Below are 19104 nucleotides of genomic sequence, written 5' to 3'. Positions count from 1 at the left end.
GAGCAGAGCATTAGGAATCTAAGAAGCATGGAGGGAGGCCTGGAGTTGTACTTGCTAAGGACCTCTGTGGTAGGAAGAACTTGATTTAATGGGGCGTTAGCTCACGTCGGCAGACAACTGTAGTTTCAACATTTGTGAAAGTGTCAGATCAGAAGAAAGAAATCCTTGGCTTGTATCTGACTCTCATCCTCCCAACCCACCCAATATAAACCTCCAAGACACCAGGAAATACCGGACTATTCACTTGCCTTAAGATTGCCTGCATTTCAAGTTCACACCGGTTCTACACCGAATCCCAACATTCCCAGGTGACCTGAGTACATGTTTGAAACTTAATGCAAATGTCGTTGAGCCTCGAATAACATGATACCCCACATGAAAATCCACGTATAGGTTTGGACTCTCCAAAACCTTAAATTCTAAAAAGCCTACTGTTGACCAGGTAGCTTACCAGTAACCACAGTCGATTAACACCTATTTTATACGTTCTATGGATGATGTACTGTATTCTTACAATGACACGCTGGTGGAAAGGTTATGAAAACAGTAAGGAAGCGACATGTGTAGCGCTGTAACATCCTCATCAAAAAATATCCACGGATAAATGGGTCCCTTCAAACCCATGCTATTCAAGGGTCGACTGTACTTACTCTAGATTTCACTTAGTATTTTCAAGCACTTATAAAGCAAAAAGGCCGAATAGTTTTCAAGTAAGTGAATTTTATTTTTCTCTGACATTTCACAGTCAATTTCTACAAAAACTTCATTCTTCCTCAAAGGAATTCACATTTGGTAAATAAATCTCTACCCTAAAGAATTCATAGCAGGAAAAAGACTTCAATATACGCAAGAGAGTTACTTTTCTGAAGGAATCATAGTAAAGTCAGACAATATGATAGTCAATAAAAAGCCATGAGTGTAATAAATTACAAATGTTATTAAACTCCGTTCCCATAACCAGTTCCATCAGCAGCTTTTTCTAGACGTGTCTCACCCTTGCCAACAAAATCTGCCAAAAGTTCTCTTTAAGTGTCGGTCTGAACTCAGAGTTGCTTCTCACTCTCAGAAAGTAGTAACCCTGCCCCAGTGCTTCATACCAGATCAAATCATGCCCACTAAGACCATCACTACTTACAGCCTCGTGCAACCAACGGAGATCCTTCTGGTCTACTCCGAGCTTCCTTCATGTGCCGATCTGGCGTCTGGCCCCAAATGTCTGGGAGCCTCAGTGGACCTTCTCTTCCAAGAACTAACTTCCCTATTCGGCTTCATCTGCTTACAGCTCCACGAGGGAAAGAACACCCATGCTAACAGCCTACAGAGACTTCCAGCACGAAGTCACACGATGAGAGAAGAGCCAGGGACATGCTGCTTCCCTCTGCCACTCAGCAGTGCGGATCAATGGTGGCTTTCATCATCTTTCACCATAACAGGAAGGGAAATGCAAATCTTACTCTAGTAAGAAGAGTCCAAGAGGCTGATATCTCCACAGAGGGTTTTTCCGATGGAATAAATTTGGTTCTCAGCAAGTGTGTTCAGATTTTTGACACTCAGTAAGACTCATGACTGGCGCCCAGGCTGTTCTGAAGGCACCTGTCCCTGTATCTCTGCTGCCAAATACCGTCAGCCAGAAAGGAAGCTTCGTCGCATGGTGCACAGAGCAGAGCTGCCACAGTACCACACGGATTCCGGGGCGGTGAAGGGAGCGGGCCAAGAGGGGAATATTGAAAGGAGCTGAGAGTCTGCTGAAAGACACATTTGCTGGGATTTTGAAACTCCTTCAGGAAACAAATGGCAGGTAATAATTCTGCACTGATCAGGAGAGTGCAGGGATTTTTGCCAAGCTATTTCTAAACTGGTCGTATCTAAGACATTCAAGTTTAGTGACAAAGTGTGGGCAATCCGATGCCTTGAAATTTAAAGGCTGTGGACGGTTGTAACTACCAGGTAAATGTGAGCATTAGCTTCTGGCCTTGGTGAAATTTTAAGAACATTTTTCCCTGCAGAAAATGTGAAGTTGGTCACACGGAATTTCTTACTAAGGTAATCTCTGTGGAGATTTTCAAGAGGATGAAATTTTTAAATGAGATTCAAAAGAGATAAAAGTCCGAAGTGGCACTGCTTAGGAATCCTGTTTACCTCTACCACGACGCTCCAAGAATTGGTCTCACCTGGAAATTGTTTTCGCACCCTCCATTTCCAGATAAGCTTCAAATAACTAACCCCACACCTCTGGCTTTGCCACCAATATCCAGGGCACAAAGGAGACACAGAAGACTTCCCCGCAAGTGCTCTATGTCACTCTGACATGCGACAAATGCCAACTTGGGATAGGAAAACACAATCAGCACGAAGAGTGGTTTCCAGTGTTTTGGGCACTTCAACATCAGGACTTCAGGATGGTTTTAATTCAAAGTTGATCAGCTTAGTAATCACTCCTTTCCTCTTTTACAAAAATGAAAGGGGATAAAAAAGTGGCAGCAGAGAGTTAACTTACATACATTCTCAGAAGCCACTAAGTTATCTTTTGAGATTTTCACACATAAAACAGGTTGCATTGTTTCAAAAAGAGGCATGGGGGTGGGGGTGGGAGCATACATTTCCAGAATCCTCCAACTCCCAACCAAGAGATGCTGGCCATGTCTACTTGTTTCAGAGTCTAAGTCAAAAAAGCAATTCAGCAATTACAATTCCAGATGGTACTGAATCCATTCCATACTTTAAAAATCTGAAGTATTTTGCCTACCAGTTTAAGTGAGGAGAAATCTGGCTTGTGATTAAAGTGTAAGAGTTCACTGGTGCGACCCTCTCCCCTCGACTTTCCAGTTTAGGAAGACAGCGCGTCACGTGGCTCAGCGCGTGCACCCTCGGCCCAACCTGTGCCCGCGGCACTTTAGTGTTTGCCCAGATGGCACGATGCCTTGGGGAACGCGAGCTCGCCTCCTCTTTCTGTCTGTGACTAAGACATTCGAGGGAAGCTCCACAAAGGGATCCTTCTGTCACCTACTCCCTGGCTTGACAGGTGTCACTCTGTGTGCTCCTCCCTGTCACTGTACCCTTGTTCACAGTGTGTGGGATGGTGGGCGGTGACAGCTGCGACAGCCCCACACAACCATCTCTCCTGCTTTGCCCCGTGACCCATCTAAGCACCTGCAGGCTAAGGGAAGTGGACTCAGGGCATTCACAAGTCCTCGGGGACTCAGAGGAACAGAGCCGTATGTAAACTGTGCACAGACCACAGGTTAAGACAGCGGCCAGGTATTGGCATGTGGCTTCCTAAGTGAGCTGCCCAACAGTCGAAGTGTAGAAGGAAAAGCTCTTACATAAGCTGTGGGAGACAGGAGTAGAAACAGCCAAAGAGTTAAAAAGAACCACTCAAGTCATGGGAAAATATGCCTTCTGGGTTACATGTCTGGGTGGTCGGAGAACGCCTCCAGCTCACTGCCGGTGTGCCTAGAGCCCGAGGCTAAAGACGCCTGCAGCTTGGCCCAGGCCTGAGGAGCCCTGCTCTTGGTGGCCTCGATGAACAGCTGGGTCTGCTCCTTCAGCTGGTCTAGCTCCACCTGGGTCGCCTGGTTCTGCCGGATCAGCTCCTTGGTTTTCAGCGTGATCTCCAGCAGACCGGACTTGTGGAGCACGACCAGGGTATTCTGAAAGCGCCTGTGCTTGCTCTGCCGCTGCTCGGCGGCCAAGAGCTCGGGGCTGCGGCACAGGTGCTCGGCGGCCCACAGGGGCGAGCTGTAGCTGGCGGCCAGCGGCGACAGCGGGGAGCTGCTCTCGAAGCCGTGCAGCGTGCTGTCTGCCGCGCACACCGGGCTGGCGGGGGAAGCAAAGGTCAGGCTGGGGGCTTTAGCCACGTGGCTGCTGGACACCGGCTGAAGAGTCTGCGGGCTGCCACCTGCCACCAGAGAGGGCACGCCCTGCAGAGCGGAGTCCTCCGCAAGCTTGGCGCCCGGGGGTGCCGAGGGGCTGGGGGGCACGGCGCCAGGCTTGGTGGGCTCGCTGGAAGACAAGCTCGGCCCAAGTCTCTCGGTACAGACTTTCTTCTGCATCCCACTTTCTCCTCTCTCTTCTGGGCTGAGGGAAAGGCCCCTTTTGCCTGGGTGGGGGGCGATTTTGGTGTAAGAATTCAGAATGGGCAAGTAGTTCCTGGAGTCCGACTTCTTCTCGCCCGCGTGGCAGGGGCTCACGGGAGACGGCACGGGCGGATGGAGGAACAGGAGCTGCGGCTGCGCGGAGATCACTTCGAAGGACGGCTGGACGGTCCACGACTGGAGCTGGGAGGAGCTGCTGCCCTGCAAACAGAGGAGAGCAGCGCGCTGCGGTTACCTGCGGAAGGAGAGGCGCTGGAAGCTCCTGTAGGGGACAGGCTTCCCTCCCGTTCCAGGGAGCCCTTCTCAAGAGCAGGACCGGAAAAGGGGTCTGAAAATCCATCTGGGTCTGAGATCAGCAGTTTGGGTCTTGTTTTTGTTTTGAACCCTTCTTAAGGGAAAACTGAAGGAACTCATTACTTTTATTCAAGCGTTATCCCGCAGAAAGAGAAACTGTAGGTAGGCGAAGTAACGACAGGGTGAAGGTCACAATGGAAGCAATGAACATACGGACAGTCTGAAGTGCTGACCGAAGTTAAAATGTGCTTATCTCAAGACAAGTGTGTCTTTACACCCAAGTCTGTCTTCATTTAGCTGTATCTCGGACCTTTCACCTGAAAATGACTTTTGATTAGAGAGGAACATATTGTCGTGGCCCGTTTTTAAGTCGGTGATATCCGGTAACCAGAAAGCCATCCAAGACCACAGTGCTTATGTGGTGCTTACTCTGGGGGGACACTGCACATGATGGTTTCTGTGGGTGCTCCCCTTTCATCTCCCTAGCGCCCATGTGGAGTTACTGTTTCTTCTCACAAATAAGAAATAGAGGCTCAGAAAGTGGAAATAACTTGCTTTAAGCCTCTAAGCTACTAAATCATGGAGCTCGGATTCCATCCTCGGTCTGACTCTAAAACCCATCCTAACCATTCACTACTCAGCTTTTGTTACATTACCCCTCGATTATACATTTTTTTATTCTTAAAGTACTGATTCAGATGGAAGTCTAACAAAGAAGGGCATGGCTGTTTGTCCCCAATGTTTAAAAGCCAGTCCAGTTCCAACTCGGTCCCAAAGATATGGGTGTAGATGAGGCTAGGAAGAGAGCACTCAATGGAGGTTCTTAATCCTGCTGGGGCCATTTATCTGAAGAAAGCTCTGGACTCTTTTCCTACATCTGCATACCATGTTGCACCCATGTCAGCTTCTTGGATGCCTCGCTAGGAACTTTAAGCCAAGTTCAACTATAGCTCATCTGCACAGAGGCTAGGATGACCCGGAAAATCCATTCTGGAGTCCGGCTGGGGTAATGCACCTAAGCAAGCAGGGCCAGGCCTAGCAACCACACTTCCTTGTCAGAGGTCCAAAATTAGAGGTCTTCTGAAGTAGAGATCAGCCTGGCCCACTTGGTCCAGAGCAAAACTTCAGGCTATCCCCCTAGTCACTTACGCCACAAGGACAAGACCTACGAGGCAAACGGATCCAGAAACTGTGTAACTCACTACTCTCCCAAGATGATTTCAGTGGATGATTCTTCCTAATGCGGCTGTATGCTGTCCGCATAGATACTTAGCTTATCAGTTCTAATTATGAGATCTGACAATGTGTTATTCACACTGAAATCATCTGAGGGAACACGGGACAAGATTTTCGGCTTGGATAGGATCTCAGAATCATTTCACATAAAGCCTTCGTGTTAAAGATGAGCAAATAGATGTCCACGATGGTTAAGCAAGGATGTGCAAGATCTCATGGTCCGGGGGCAGAGAAGGAACCAGACCCTCACAAGAAAAATACCTAAAAGCAAGCAGCAAATATCAAGACATTACACAATATGCAGAGATTTTTTTTTTAAGTGTATGATTATTTTAATTTTGGGATATGCTGGATTCAAGCATTGTGTGAAAACACAAAACAAAACTCCTAGACTGCTCCTCTAGGTCAGCCTGCCCCGGAGCCTCCGAGCTCCTGATGGAGCCCAGCAGCCTTCCTTCCCGGCGGTCTTTGTCCTGAAGAATGCCGCTCTGCTGGAAAAGCCTACTCACTCCTCAACGGCGGGCTGCTCAGCCCTCGGGAGCTGCCAGCCGCGTCTACAACAAAGAAGGCACATAAACACAGACAGACACACGAGAAAGAGTGAGAAGGGAGCAGGAGAGGAAGGCGGGGAGGAAAAAAGCCAGGAGAAAAAAAAAAAAACCCAAGAAGCGAGTGGCACTGGGTGGGAGGCTGCCTGAACAATCTCATGTGGACTCCATCTCGTGCCTTTATTCCCTCTCTTTGTTTCAGTAAGGACAACTGCGCTCCCAGCTGAGATGTGATCTGCCAAGGAAAAAGCTTCAAAAATTCTTCATTCTTTCCTCCAAGTCACTAGGTTGCCTTGGTGAAAATCAGTTTGTGTGCCTCTGTCATAATGAGGTAAACAGTTCCAATCTTAGGGTTTCCTGTCAGGCTCTCACCAGGTTCTTCCACCTAAGGTGGGAAGGTCAACCACACAAAGCCAGATTTCTGACTTCACCAGCCGCAAGCAGCCTCAGCAGTGGACCCACGTGAGAACTTCATACCCTTTAGAGCAAAGACGGGTAAGGTTCAATGTTCTTCAGCCAGGTTCATGTGATTGAATTCTCTGTTTCAAACACCGGGCTGAGCTGACATTTCCATTTCTAAATCTTCTTTTCTTCATATCCAGACAATAATCACATTATATGCACAGTTATGTAATCAAGTCCCAAACGGGGTACTTTCAATTCCACAACAATGCTGTGTGGCATCTACTGGGAAAGCCACAGCCAAACCGAAGAGCTCCTTTCTCACTGAGGACACGACTTTGAAAGAACACCGAAATTGCCTCTACTGCTCAAACAAATAAATACATCCTACCTCTCTCAATTCAAGAGAAGCCCTAATTAAAAAGAGATTCTTTTGTTTCTACCCTCAACTCTGCCATATGTTAGAATGTACCGTGGAACTTATGACATTTCTGCTTTGTTCCTTTATTTCTGGGGCCCTTCTGGACAAACCAGGACTACAGAAATAAAGCAGTCCTACTGTCTGGAAAATGGGAACACAGGTCACGATTACTGCGGTCCTTCTGAAACCGCTGTCCCCGGGACAGAAGCACATATCAGTGTGGTTCCCATGGTCTGCTTCTAAAATCTCTCCTTGAGGAGAGAAAAGAGGCACTGTACAGAGGGAGCTCAGAAACTTGAATGGGCAGACACATCAGGAGACAGCAGTCCTCCTCACCTGTTTGACCAGCACATTCTTCATGACGACCATTGGGGACAGCGCGGGGAAGGCACTGCCTGTGGTCTTGGAGTTCTGCCTTGGCCTGTCTTCTCGGCTCCAGCCTAAGGCACTCAGCATGTCCTCGGACTCCATCTGCTCTGCCGAGCTCAGACACTCTGAGCTCCCATCTGCTGGGCAGAAGAATGGTCAGTTCACATAGGATCCAGGCTGGGGGCTCCTAAGCAGACCTAAGGAGTTAACGGATTTCTCGAAATGGAATGGAACATTTGTGATACACGTTTTTTGTGAATTTTTCTGGAAGGGTCTTTAGCTTTTATTGTAGTCTCAGTGGAGTCCACACATGAACCCTCCTACCTCAAAAGATTATAAATCGCGACCCTCAGACAGCAGACTTCCTTTCTAAGTCTATTACAGACAAAAGCTTGCATCAGTTAGGGTTTATGTGAAAGTAATTAAAGCCAGCTGACAGGAGAAACAGGGTGAAGGTTTTAAAGCGAGGTCATTACTTTCAAGAATCTGCTGCTGAGAGGGGAGGGACTGTGTGTGTGACCTGGGGCAGGATGAAGACCTTTAGAGGCTCTGGGCACCACAGGATAGAAGGATAAAGACAAAACCAGCCTGTAAAACTCAAAACTTACATCGATGCTGAAATGCAAAGAGCTCCATCCTAAATTTTCTCATTGCACAATTCTGGGTAAGTTCATCCAAGCTGAAATCTGAAATGTGTCTTTGTTTACCGCCCCTCCACCCAACACCTCCAACAAAGGGGGTGCTGGTGTCCTGAATGCACACTGAGTGCACCCTGGGGATCCGGCACAATGGGAGACAGAATGGCACTCTCTGGGGGAAAGCAAATGAGGGCGCCCCATGTGAAATCCATACAGAAAGGCCTTAATTAGCGACCTGCTGGAGCAAGCCGGGAGCCTGCTCTAACCCTGCCAGCGAGGGGCCTGGGGATACACTAAATGCTCATCAAGAATCGCAGAGTAATTGGGCTGAGGCAGGACGGAAATGTGACTATAATTCAAATGAGCGTAAGTGTCAACACTTGCATTTAATCAGACTGTCTAGAGATGTTTTCTAGAATTTAAGGATGCTGGGGGCCTCCCTTTGATCTACTGAAGGACTGATCTGGCACCCAGGCAAGTGGATTTTCACAAGGCACAGGGACTCTGAGTGTGCACCTCTCGTGAAGAACCAGGGCCTGAGACAAAGGACCTCAGAAGCAAAATACATGTGAGCGCATGAATCTTGGGTTTCTAAACACCATTCTGCACAAAAAGAAAGACAGGGATCCGTGGAGAAACAGCTAAATTCAGTTCAAGTGGAAGTGGAAAGTACAAGATGAGCCTGGACATCTTATTGTCCCAGAAAGCAAGGAAGTGCTCAAACACAAATGCGGTCAAGTCAGAAAGACACAGAACAATCTAAAAGGGACTCCCATTGGCCAAGTTTGGGACAATTATACAGGACTGACAGACTGAATTACAAGAACATTCCGTGAATCCGCAGCAGTGCTCAAAGGGTCTACAGAAGTGTCTGTACTACTCTACAGAAGTGTGCCTGCTCCACAGAAGTGTCAGCCACTAAAATGGACAAGGAATGGTAAATCAGAGCACATTCTTTTTTAATTGTAACTTTTTCCCCCAAAGATTGTATTTATTTATTTGACACACAGAGAGAGGCAGAGAGAGAGAGAGAGAGCACGTGCGCAGGAACACAAGCAGGGGGAAGGGGAGAGGGAGAAGCAGGCTCCCCACTGAGCAGGGAGCCCCAGGACCCTGGGATCATGAACTGAGCCTAAAGGCAGACGCCTAATGACTGAGCCGCCCAGGCGCCCCTCAGATCACCATTTTTAAGCCAAAAAATGTAGTACAGGATTTAGGCAAGCATCAGCAGTGGTTGTTAAAACCACTGGTCAAGAGTTTTTGGGAAAGAGGGGCACCTGGGTGGCTCAGTGGGTTAAGCCTCTGCCTTTGGCTCAGGTCGTGGTCTCCGGGTCCTGGGATCGAGCCCCACATCGGGCTCTCTGCTCGGCAGGAGGCCTGCTTTGCCTTCTCTCTGCCTGCCTCTCTGTCTACTTGTGATCTCTCTCTCTGTCAAATAAATTAAAAAAAAAAAAAGAGTTTTTGGGAAAGAGGACAGTCACACAGTGTCAAAGTATCATCCCATAAACTATGTACTAATTGCAAAGAGAAAAAGGTACTTTTGCAATAAAGCTATCTCATATAAGCTTACAAACGACCTTAACCACGTGATCAGCCAGGGCATCACCAAGGACAGACAAACTCGGGAGTCTCACTATGTGCTACGGGAATGATGTAACATCAAAAGTGCAGTATTCTGGTAAAAACAAAATGCTTATCCTGACTCTAATAATGGGGAGACTATCAGAAAAATCCAGAGAGTGAGACATTCTACAGAACAACAGGCCTAATTCATTCAAGTATGTCGCTGGCATTAAAGAAAACAAAGGGACAAAGGGGAGGAAGGAAAAGGCAAGGAAAGATGAGGACGTTGTTCTAGACTAAATCAGACTAAAAAGGACAACTAAAATGCACAATACTTAATTGGATCCTGGATCCAAAACAAACAAGTCGACAAAAAGACAAACAGTTACAAAGGACATTTTGGGGACAATAGGGAAAATCTGAATATGGATTATGGCTAATTAATAACTTACATCGAGTGAAAACTCTTGGTTACGACCCTGATGCTGGAATTACCGCAGAAGAATGCCACTCTTTTAAGAGACTGGTACTGAAGTATATTTGTTTATATATAGATATATACGGTACGAACAGGAGGTATGTATGTGTGTAGAGACATACAGCAATATGGCAAAATGCTAGCCCTCAGTGGATCTGAATGAGACATCTGTGATGGTCATTCCATTTTGTGTACATTCGAAATTTTTCAAAACACAAAGTTGGGAGAATAATTCAAATGGGAAAAACTACCTAGGTTTTACAAATCCCATCACACTCCAAGGTACTCGGAACGGCAACTCGGGCGCTGATGAACTCACTCCCTGGCAGTGGCCCAGGAGAGACCAGAGGCACATACAAGGCTGCTCTCTGGGGTGTAATGATGATTTTTAATCTCACCTTATATCTGAACAATACAACGCTTTTTTTTTTTTTTAAGATTTTATATATTTATTTGACAGAGAGAGAGAGATCACAAGTATGTAGAGAGGCAGGCAGAGAGAGGAGGGGAGGCAGGCTCCCTACTGAGCAGGGTCCTGGGCTTGATCCCAGGACCCTGAGATCATGGCCTGAGCTGAAGGCAGAGGCTTAACCCACTGAGCCACCCAGGTGCCCCAACACAATGCTTCTTAAAGCACTTTGACATAGAGAATTAGGCAACTATCAGGAAAACCATCCAGACTTTGGGACACACTACAAAACATGTGACCTGACAAGGCTGAGGCTGTTGGAAGGCATACCGAAACGTCATACATCCTGGCACTAATCGGTGGTATGATTACGGATAATGTTTAGTTTCTTCTTTGCGTGTTCCTGAATTTCAAAACTCCTACAATGAGCACGTATTACCTTTAGGATGTGAAAAACGAACGTGATAGTAAAAGGAAAAAAAAGAGACATTAGGCCTACAATGTTTCCTAAACCGGTATGATCACAGAAATCACCAGAGACGTGTGTAAAAAGCAACAGAACCCACTTTTCAGGGCCCTCCCACCAACCTTTGCTATCATGATCTCCAGGAGAGGAGTCTGGTGATCTATAAATTCTCCCTCAGAGAATGAACCCTGCCCACATCTTGGTCTCAGACTTCTAGGTTGCAGAACTGTGAGATGACAAATGTGCTGTTTCAGCCATCCGGTTTGTGGACTGTTATGGCCATCCTAGCGAACTTGTACACCACCCTAACCAATAAAGGTCTGGCTGCAATAAAGGTCTCAGCTTAATCACAGCAATACTGTTATCATTCAGATAACAGAAACTGCACACGTATCCATGTGCCCACCCAAACTTCAACCATAATCTTAGCCCAGGCCTGATGAGTTTGGGTCAAAGGTCAATATATAAGGAATGCCAAAGCAAGGGAATCTTGTGGCTCTCTTATAGAGCACCAAAAAGTATAGAGAGCCACACCAATTGTAGGATTCTTTTTTTAATTTTTTAAAAAGATTTTATTCATTTATTTTATTTATTTATTTATTCTTATTAACATATAATGTGTTATTTGTTTTAGGGGTACAGGTCTGTGATTCAACAGTCTTACACAATTTATTTTAGAGAGAGAGAGCACTTGAGGGAGGGAGAGCACAAGCAGTGGGGAGGGGCAGAGGGGAGAGGGAGAAGCAGACTCCCTGTTGAGCAGGAAGCCTGATGCGGGACTCGATCCTAGGACCCTGGGATCATGACCCAAGCTGAAGGCAGATACTTAACCCACTGAGCCACCCCAGCACCCACCCCATGTAGGTTTTAGTCTCCACACAGTATTTTCACTCCAGTGTAGCAACTGTGAGCATCTCAGCCAACATTTACTCCCCATCACTGACTACTCCTGATCAATTACTGAATGAACAGATGAACATATGAGGTGGATTTGGCTGACATTAACCTAAAGAATTCATCAGAGGGGCGCCTGGGTGGCTCAGTGGGTTAAGCCTCTGCCTTTGGCTCAGGTCATGATCTCAGAGTCCTGGGATCAAGCCCCGCCTCAGGCTCTCTGCTTCCCCTCTCTGTGCCTGCTGCTCTGCCTACTTGTGATCTTTGTCAAATAAATAAACAAAATCTTAAAAAAAAAAAAAAAAAAAGAATTTCATCAGAGTGGGCCACTTAAGTACTTTCAGCAACAGTGCTGAAAGGTAGGGCATTTGGAGTCATACAGCCCTGGATTCAAATCCCAGCTCTACCGTTGACCAGTTGCCTGATCTTAGAAATGATGTAATCCTTTTTAAACAACATTTAAAAAAATTTTTTTAAAAGATGTGCTTATTTATTATAGAGAGAGAATGTGTGCACACACACGTGAGCAGGGGAAGCAGCAGAGGGAAAGGGACAAGCAAACTCTGCACAAGGGGAGCCTGAGGCGGGGCCTGACGCACGGCTCAATCCCATGACCCTCGATCATGACTCAAGCCGAAATCAAGAGTGGGACATTTATATGACTGAGCCACCCAGGCGCCCTGGAAATCATGTAGTCTTTCTATGCCTCAATTTCCTCATCTGTAAAATGGGGAACGTAACAGTCATTTTCTTACAGGACAGTCGGTCTGAGTTATTTTATGTGAACTACTTAACACAGTCCATGCCACAATGTGCCGCGGCTGGGTCCCACCAGCTCACACGGACTAAGACTATACATCTTCTCTAATTCCCCCAATCTTCCCATCCCCACATTTGGTAACATCGTATTAGTAGCTTGAAATTAATTGGTCCTGGTGAGATGTATGCACCATGAAAACTGGCAAACTTGCCAGCCAACCACTGGTTACACAGAACTCATACAGTAAATTCTATATAAATGTTAACATGATTATTATTACTCGATAGATATTCCAACTCCCTTGGGAGTCTGAAAAGGCATTCTGCTAATTAAATAAGTAATACTGATGAGATTCCTTTAGCAACTGATGACCTCCGGGGAATCAGGACGTAGCTGGGTGGTGGTGATCAGTATGTTAACAAGAATCTCAGATGAGTCTTATGAGGAGTCAAGCCTCAGAAACAATGCTGAGAGAGAAGAAAAACCCAAAGGGCTAATAAGCAGGCCCTCCTTCCCTGGACTGTCCTTATTCTAATCCTTCGATAAGGCTGGTACTCTGTTCCTCTCTGAGCAACAATCTATTTTTAATTTGGCTTCGCATGCAGCATGCCTACAGGGAGAAAACACACCAATCTAGGGATGAGAGAGTTCTAATTTTCCTAACAGCTGCATTTTGCACTATAAATTAATAAATCAACAAGATGGATTGATGAGTCTCTGCGAAGCTGAGTAACATAAATCTTCCTCTAGGAGAGGGCGCTACTCTCAGCACGCCCACCCAGCCAGGAGTCCCTGGCATCACCTTGCTGCATCCTCTCGGCCAAAGATGCTGATACACTCAAGCCATATTTAAGCCATTATCCTCAAACCTGGAAGTAACAGCGCCCGGCACAAAATTAAAAGATTCGCTGTGCAGGCAGCTAGCTCTTTCACATAAGGTTTAAAACAAACTAGTGAGGAAACCTGAAAACCATTCTACTTGCTGGTCTCAAATAGAGTCTCCAGTTTGGAACTGTACTGGGGGGGTCTCTTAGTTCAAATAAACATGCACAGATCCTGGCAGGGGTGGGTTTTGGGGGGAAATGTTTTTAAACATGGCAAAATTACTTTCTTAGTGAAAACAAGTTACCTAAAATTATATACTATTTCTGTTTCATTTGCTACTAGTGACACCATTCAGCAGTCCTTTCCTTCCAGCAATGTAGCTATTCCCCTGGAAAAGGAGCTAAGCCAACAGAATTGTAGTTAAGTATTTTTTTTTTCCCCAGTAACCACTTGCAACAGTTGAACATGTAAGATTTAAAGTTGAGAGAGTCTGAGTTGAAAAAAGATGGCAGATCGTTCCTTCAAAAATGAACCCCCGGTGACTCGGACGCCAGCCCACAACACGGGCACCAGAATTACCATTTTAAGACGTAAGACAGTTAGTTATCCTATACATGAAAGCTTCCCACGTTTATCACACAAATTTTAGGGAGGACATTTTTAGGAGGAGTTTTAGGCAAATCATTCACTGCGATGTGGAAGGAAGAGGTATTTTTAACCTGAAAATCCGGAGTCCTTATCTGACTCAGCAACCGCCATGCCGTGTTGACGAGCTGCCTTCTTCATCTCTGTGCCTTTGCCCAGTTTGGCCGAGAGTCTTCTGGGGCTCTCCCTGGACGGGTTTTTCCTCTCCATGTTTTACTGGGCTGGAAGTGGATTCATCAGCCCTCCTTTCAACTGGATGGCCCTGGGGAAAACAACAATTATGTCAGAAGACAGTGCCTGCAGAGGGGACACAGGTGATCCTGCCGGTGAGGAAAGCGAGGGCAGAGAACACTGGCCTCGCCCACTTCCTCCGTATTTTCTCAGAGGCCTCCGCTTACCCGGGCTTCAAGTTTGCTGCACAGGAGAATGGTTTCCACCCAAAAGGAGGTTCACTGTCCTCTCCTGCCCTCAAATTCCATTACAAATTCAGGGCACGCAAACCACGCTCAGTGGAAGCTTTGTAAACTGCTAACAAAGGCACACTTGATTAGGCTTTTTGGAAGGGGTAACTCCCCCTGCTTCCCGAGGAAGGGAGAGGTGATGCCCATCTTGGACAAGGCTTGCCTTCCCAGCATGCACCGGCAGGCCCCAGACAGTAGAGTTGTTCAAATTAACCTTCACTTCTTTGGATGAGGTACTGAACACAATTCTTCATATGTGCAGGCTATGCTTTGGCTTAAAAAGAACTTTTCTGCACATGTAAGACCATGTATAATAGTGCTTTGATTCCATACAAGTCCACATGCAACGTTACTGCTGTAAATGTCCTCCTCCATTGCTCCTCCATTTTACAGAAGAGGAAACTGAGGCTCAGGGTAAGGGGCATTCATTTAGGAAGTTATCTATCCAGCACCCACTATGACGCAGGCCTTGTGCTAGGACCAATACCAAGTGCACACAAGAGACATGGCTAGTACCTTGCTGGAACTTATGATCTAGAGAGCCAGACAGACATTAATCAAGTAATCATACAATTATTTAGTCACTTTTTAAAAAAATTTTTTTAGATTTTTTAAAAGATTTTATTTATTTATTTGACAGACTGAGATCACAAGTAGGCAGAGAGGCAGATGAGAGACAGGCGGAAGCACATCCCCTGCTGAGCAGACAGCCCAATGCGGGGCTCGATCCCAGGACTCCGAGATCATGACCTGAGCCGAAGGCAGAAGCTTAACCCACTGAGCCAGGTGCCCCTTTTTAATCACTTTTTAAAAAAGATATTACTTATTTATTCTGAGAGAGAGAGAGATCATGAGTGGGGGTGGGGAAGGGGCAGAGAGAGAAGCAGGCTCTCTGCTGAGCAACTGAGCAGGGAGCTCCGTGTGGGACTCAATCCCAGGACTCCAGGATCACAATCTGAGCTGAAGGCAGGCATTTAACTAACTGAGCCACCCAGGAGCTCCCCTAAATCACGACTTTTGGTAATAGCTATAAAGGGGCGGGGCTAAAAGCGGTTGGGGGCAGGGCAGGGGGTACTGGGCAAGGGAAGGCTTTCCTGAGGAAGTGATCTGTAGACGGGATCCAGAGGAATTAGCCAGGGATCCGGCCGTGAAGGCCCTAAAGGAGCAAAGAATCTGACACATTCAAAGAGCTGAGAGGCCAGAGCATGGTGCAGGGGGGTAGAAGGCCATGCACCTGCACCTAGAGGAAGCGGTGGGGGCCAGGCAGGCAGTGCCTTATAACCCATGGTGGAGCAGCATTTTCAAAGCATTCTGGGTGCTGGACTGAGGTTAAAGTGGAGAGAGGCAAGAGAGGCACTGAGATCATGCAGATACTACCCCAGAAGCCCCGGGGAATTAAAGCGGTAGAAGTGGTCAAAGGACAGAAGGGAACAGACTGGAGACAGATTTAGAAAGAAGACTTGATGGGGCTTGGTGACTGCATGTTGGGAGGTAGACGGTGGGACCATTTCCTAGGCTAGGCAGCCCAGGAAGGGCGCAGAGGGACTCGGTGGCGTGGCCAGGGCAGTCCAATCTTGGCCATGTAGACAGAAGTGGCTGTGGGTCATCCAAGTGGAGAGGCTGGGGAGGCTGTCACATGTGCAAGTTGGGAGCCCAGAGAAGCTAAAGAAGCCTAGACTTGGCCCAGTGACACACAAGTCCACAGCATATCCAGAACCTGGCTAACAGTGCAAGGAATGAGACAAATGAACCCTTCAGAAGGCTGGCAGAGGCTGAGAACATTCCAGATATTTTAACAAGGCCATCTGCGTCCCCGTGGAATGGCAGTGATAAGGATGGCATGGTAAGAACACAAAGGTTATTGGGGGATAAAGAAAACAGGGAAAATGGCAATGACGGTGACAAATGGGTAGGTGCTATGGTCTGAATGTTTGTGTGTGGTCCCTCCCCTGCCCCAGCCCCGAATTCGTATGCTGAAATCCTAACCACCACCCATCCCCAGAGGATGGTAGTATGAGGTAGGGCCTTTGGGAGGTGCTTGAAAGAGCATGAATGGGGTGAGTGCATTATAAAGGCGACACCAGAGAAACCCCTTGCCCTTTCCACCACAGGACAGCAAATACTCTGTGACCCAGAGCATGCTGGGCCCCCGACCTTGGACTTCCAGCTTCTAGAACTGTGAGAAATACATTTTTGTTGTTTGTAAGCTACCCAGTCTGTGCAGTTTTTTTTACCGCAGCATGAATCGACAAATACTAGGTCCAAGCAATGCCTGGTGAGGCTCTAAACCACAGTGCCCTTGCATCCATCTGTCCTTTTGAGTGGAGAGGAACACGAGCTCCCTGCCAAAGGGCACTGTATCTGGAATATCCTAAAATGTCAAGTCTGAACACTTCTCTAGCAGAGGATACAGTGAAGAACATCACCTACACCAGAAGCAGAGGAGCGGGTCAAGATAAAATTAAAGACAAGGATGTTTACAAGCTTCCTGGAACAACCCTCTTGCTCCTACTTTTTTGCATGCAGTAGAAGCCGACTAAAGGGAACTTATCTGAATGAGACTCAATTTTAAGCACAACTCCAAGTAAAAATTATTTTGTATCCTATCTAACTCACTCACGCGGACGCTCTTCTCCCATTCAATCCATGACCAAGCACTCTTGGTCACAAAGTGCAGTCCCATGTGCATAAAAGAGAAACGATGACACTATTCCCCCTTGCACAGCACAATGGAAAAGCAGCGTTTCTACTGCATGGCTATGAAATTGGACAGCATGAATAAACCAGTTAAAAAGGAAACCAAGAGGCACGCGGGTGGCTCAGTCATTAAGCAGCTGCCTTCAGCTCAGGTCATGAACCCAGTGTCTGGAAGGGCTCCCTGCTCAGCAGGAAGCCTGCTTCTCCCTCCCCCACCCTCCTGCTTGTGTTCCCTCTCTTGCTGTGTCTCTCTCTGTCAAATAAATAAATAAAATCTTTAAAAAATTTTTTTTAAATGAAAAAGTAAAAAAATAAAAAAAATAGTAAAAAAAATAGTAAAAAAATAAATAAAAAGGAGACCAAAATGTAAGGAGACCAAAATGTAGAACTGTATGTTTCATTAAATCAGGAACCTTTCGAATGGAACCCAACAAATGTGCATAGTTTAATTTTCCTGAAGTAACACCACGGAAGGGGAACAGGAAGCTTCTTCAAAATGTACGGAGCTGTAGCTTGTGGATGGGCCATCAGCCTTCCAGAAGTCTGACCCTGCTCCTTAGATTAGGAAGGTAGCTCGTGTGCGTTGCACCTAATTGAGGGTTTGGCAAACTTTTTACATTACCTTACTAGATAGGAATTATTTTACAGGTATTTTAGATAAAGCATCCCAATTTAGTCTACAGTCCTTTTGGTAAGACAACCAAAAAGTCTTGCTCCTGTTATGCAAGTGTGGCCAACAGAACTTCAGAAGATACACAGGAATTTCTGGCTCATTGAGAAGTTGCGTACTTGTGAAATTAAAACACAAACGCTGACTAATAGGTTAAAAGGAGAACAGATGCAAAAATGTTAAATCCTAGAGAAGTGGTAGCAGTTGGAAATAAAGAATGCATAACCCACCTTGGAAAAGCGAATGGACTGCTTTGGATGTGAAAGTGACTAAAAATGTGAAAGCCACTGTCCAAAGCAAAGTTCCTTTTTTTTTTTTTTTTTTTAGCAAAGTTCTTTTGAAGCAACAGAAAGCCTTGGTGTCTGAGGAAGGTGAGATGGACTATGAAGGGCTATATTATCCCTCCGTGACCTCACTTCTCTGAGAGGAGAGGCACCACCGTCCTGGGAGTGGCACAGAGGAGTAAGTCAGTGAACAACAGACCTGCTCACGCACAGCACCATTCGAGGCCCAGGACAGAGAAGAGCACACAGTGATGGCAGTTACCCCACTGCTCTCAAACCCAGAGCCTTGCAAGTGGCAGTTTGAAAACCTCAAGATGTTTTTTTCCTCCTCAATATTATTTTACAATCAAGGCAGATGCTCCTAAGCAGGCTAGCAGTGAAAATTGGGTTACTCAGCTCTTACCCACCATGCCATGTCCTGCTTCCTGGCACAGACTGGAAACCACTAACACTGCTTTACAAACATCTGAGATCCTCACATGCCTCACTCTCCATGGAAAGGACTTCCAGCTGAAGTTCCCCCAGACTGTCAGAATCGACCTAGCTGGGCCTCTCCTAGGTGCATATGTGACACATTGTCCAAAATGTTCCCAGGGAGAATAGGACACATAAAATTCATAATGGAAAGTGAATCAATAAATATAGAAGTTTATACAAATAGGTATAACATAAAATTCTAACTAGCGCTCTTTAGCACTTGGCTTATTTCTGCACGCCAGACCAGTCATCTGTCTCCGCAACCTCGAGTTGTTTTTCATCTTTGCAACCTCAACCCCCCACAACTCATGTGTGAGGTGCTCAACAGAATAATACATTCCAGCAAGTCTTCTGTCCTGCCGAGCCCCGCTGACAGACTCATCGAAATACCCCAACAGCTTGAAGGTCACGACTGTGTGTTTCCAAACACCATGGTCGTCTCAAGATTGGACTTCCAGGTCTGGTCTCCTAGG

The 19104-nt window shown here is 46.5% G+C and overlaps 2 protein-coding genes across 5 annotated transcripts in view; both read right to left on the bottom strand.

Moving 5' to 3' along the window:
- TMEM63C (transmembrane protein 63C) overlaps window positions 1–1227 on the bottom strand; it is a 127696-nt gene extending 126469 nt beyond the window's left edge. For all 3 annotated transcript variants that reach the window (XM_082733636.1, XM_082733641.1, XM_082733642.1), the window contains exon 1: window positions 1136–1227. The gene's annotated coding sequence lies outside the window, so the exon portion shown is untranslated. The remainder of the gene's footprint in view (window positions 1–1135) is intronic.
- CIPC (CLOCK interacting pacemaker) overlaps window positions 701–19104 on the bottom strand; it is a 20178-nt gene continuing 1774 nt past the window's right edge. Inside the window, exons 1-4 of one of the 2 annotated variants that reach the window (XM_082733657.1) lie at window positions 14441–14480; window positions 14117–14304; window positions 7332–7501; window positions 701–4295 (exon numbers count right to left, since the gene is read on the bottom strand). In XM_082733657.1, coding sequence (XP_082589783.1) covers window positions 3405–4295; window positions 7332–7501; window positions 14117–14252 — 1197 coding nt within the window. In that variant the 5' untranslated portion in view covers window positions 14253–14304; window positions 14441–14480 and the 3' untranslated portion in view covers window positions 701–3404. Of the gene's footprint in view, window positions 4296–7331; window positions 7502–14116; window positions 14305–14440; window positions 14481–19104 lie in introns of those variants that run through there. The other variant, XM_082733656.1, reaches the window with a different exon arrangement.

This window comes from Mustela nivalis (assembly GCF_964662115.1).
Source record: "Mustela nivalis genome assembly, chromosome: 6".
NCBI lineage: Eukaryota > Metazoa > Chordata > Mammalia > Carnivora > Mustelidae > Mustela > Mustela nivalis.
Note: the sequence above shows the minus strand (reverse complement) of the source record. Positions and strands in the feature narration are given on the sequence as shown.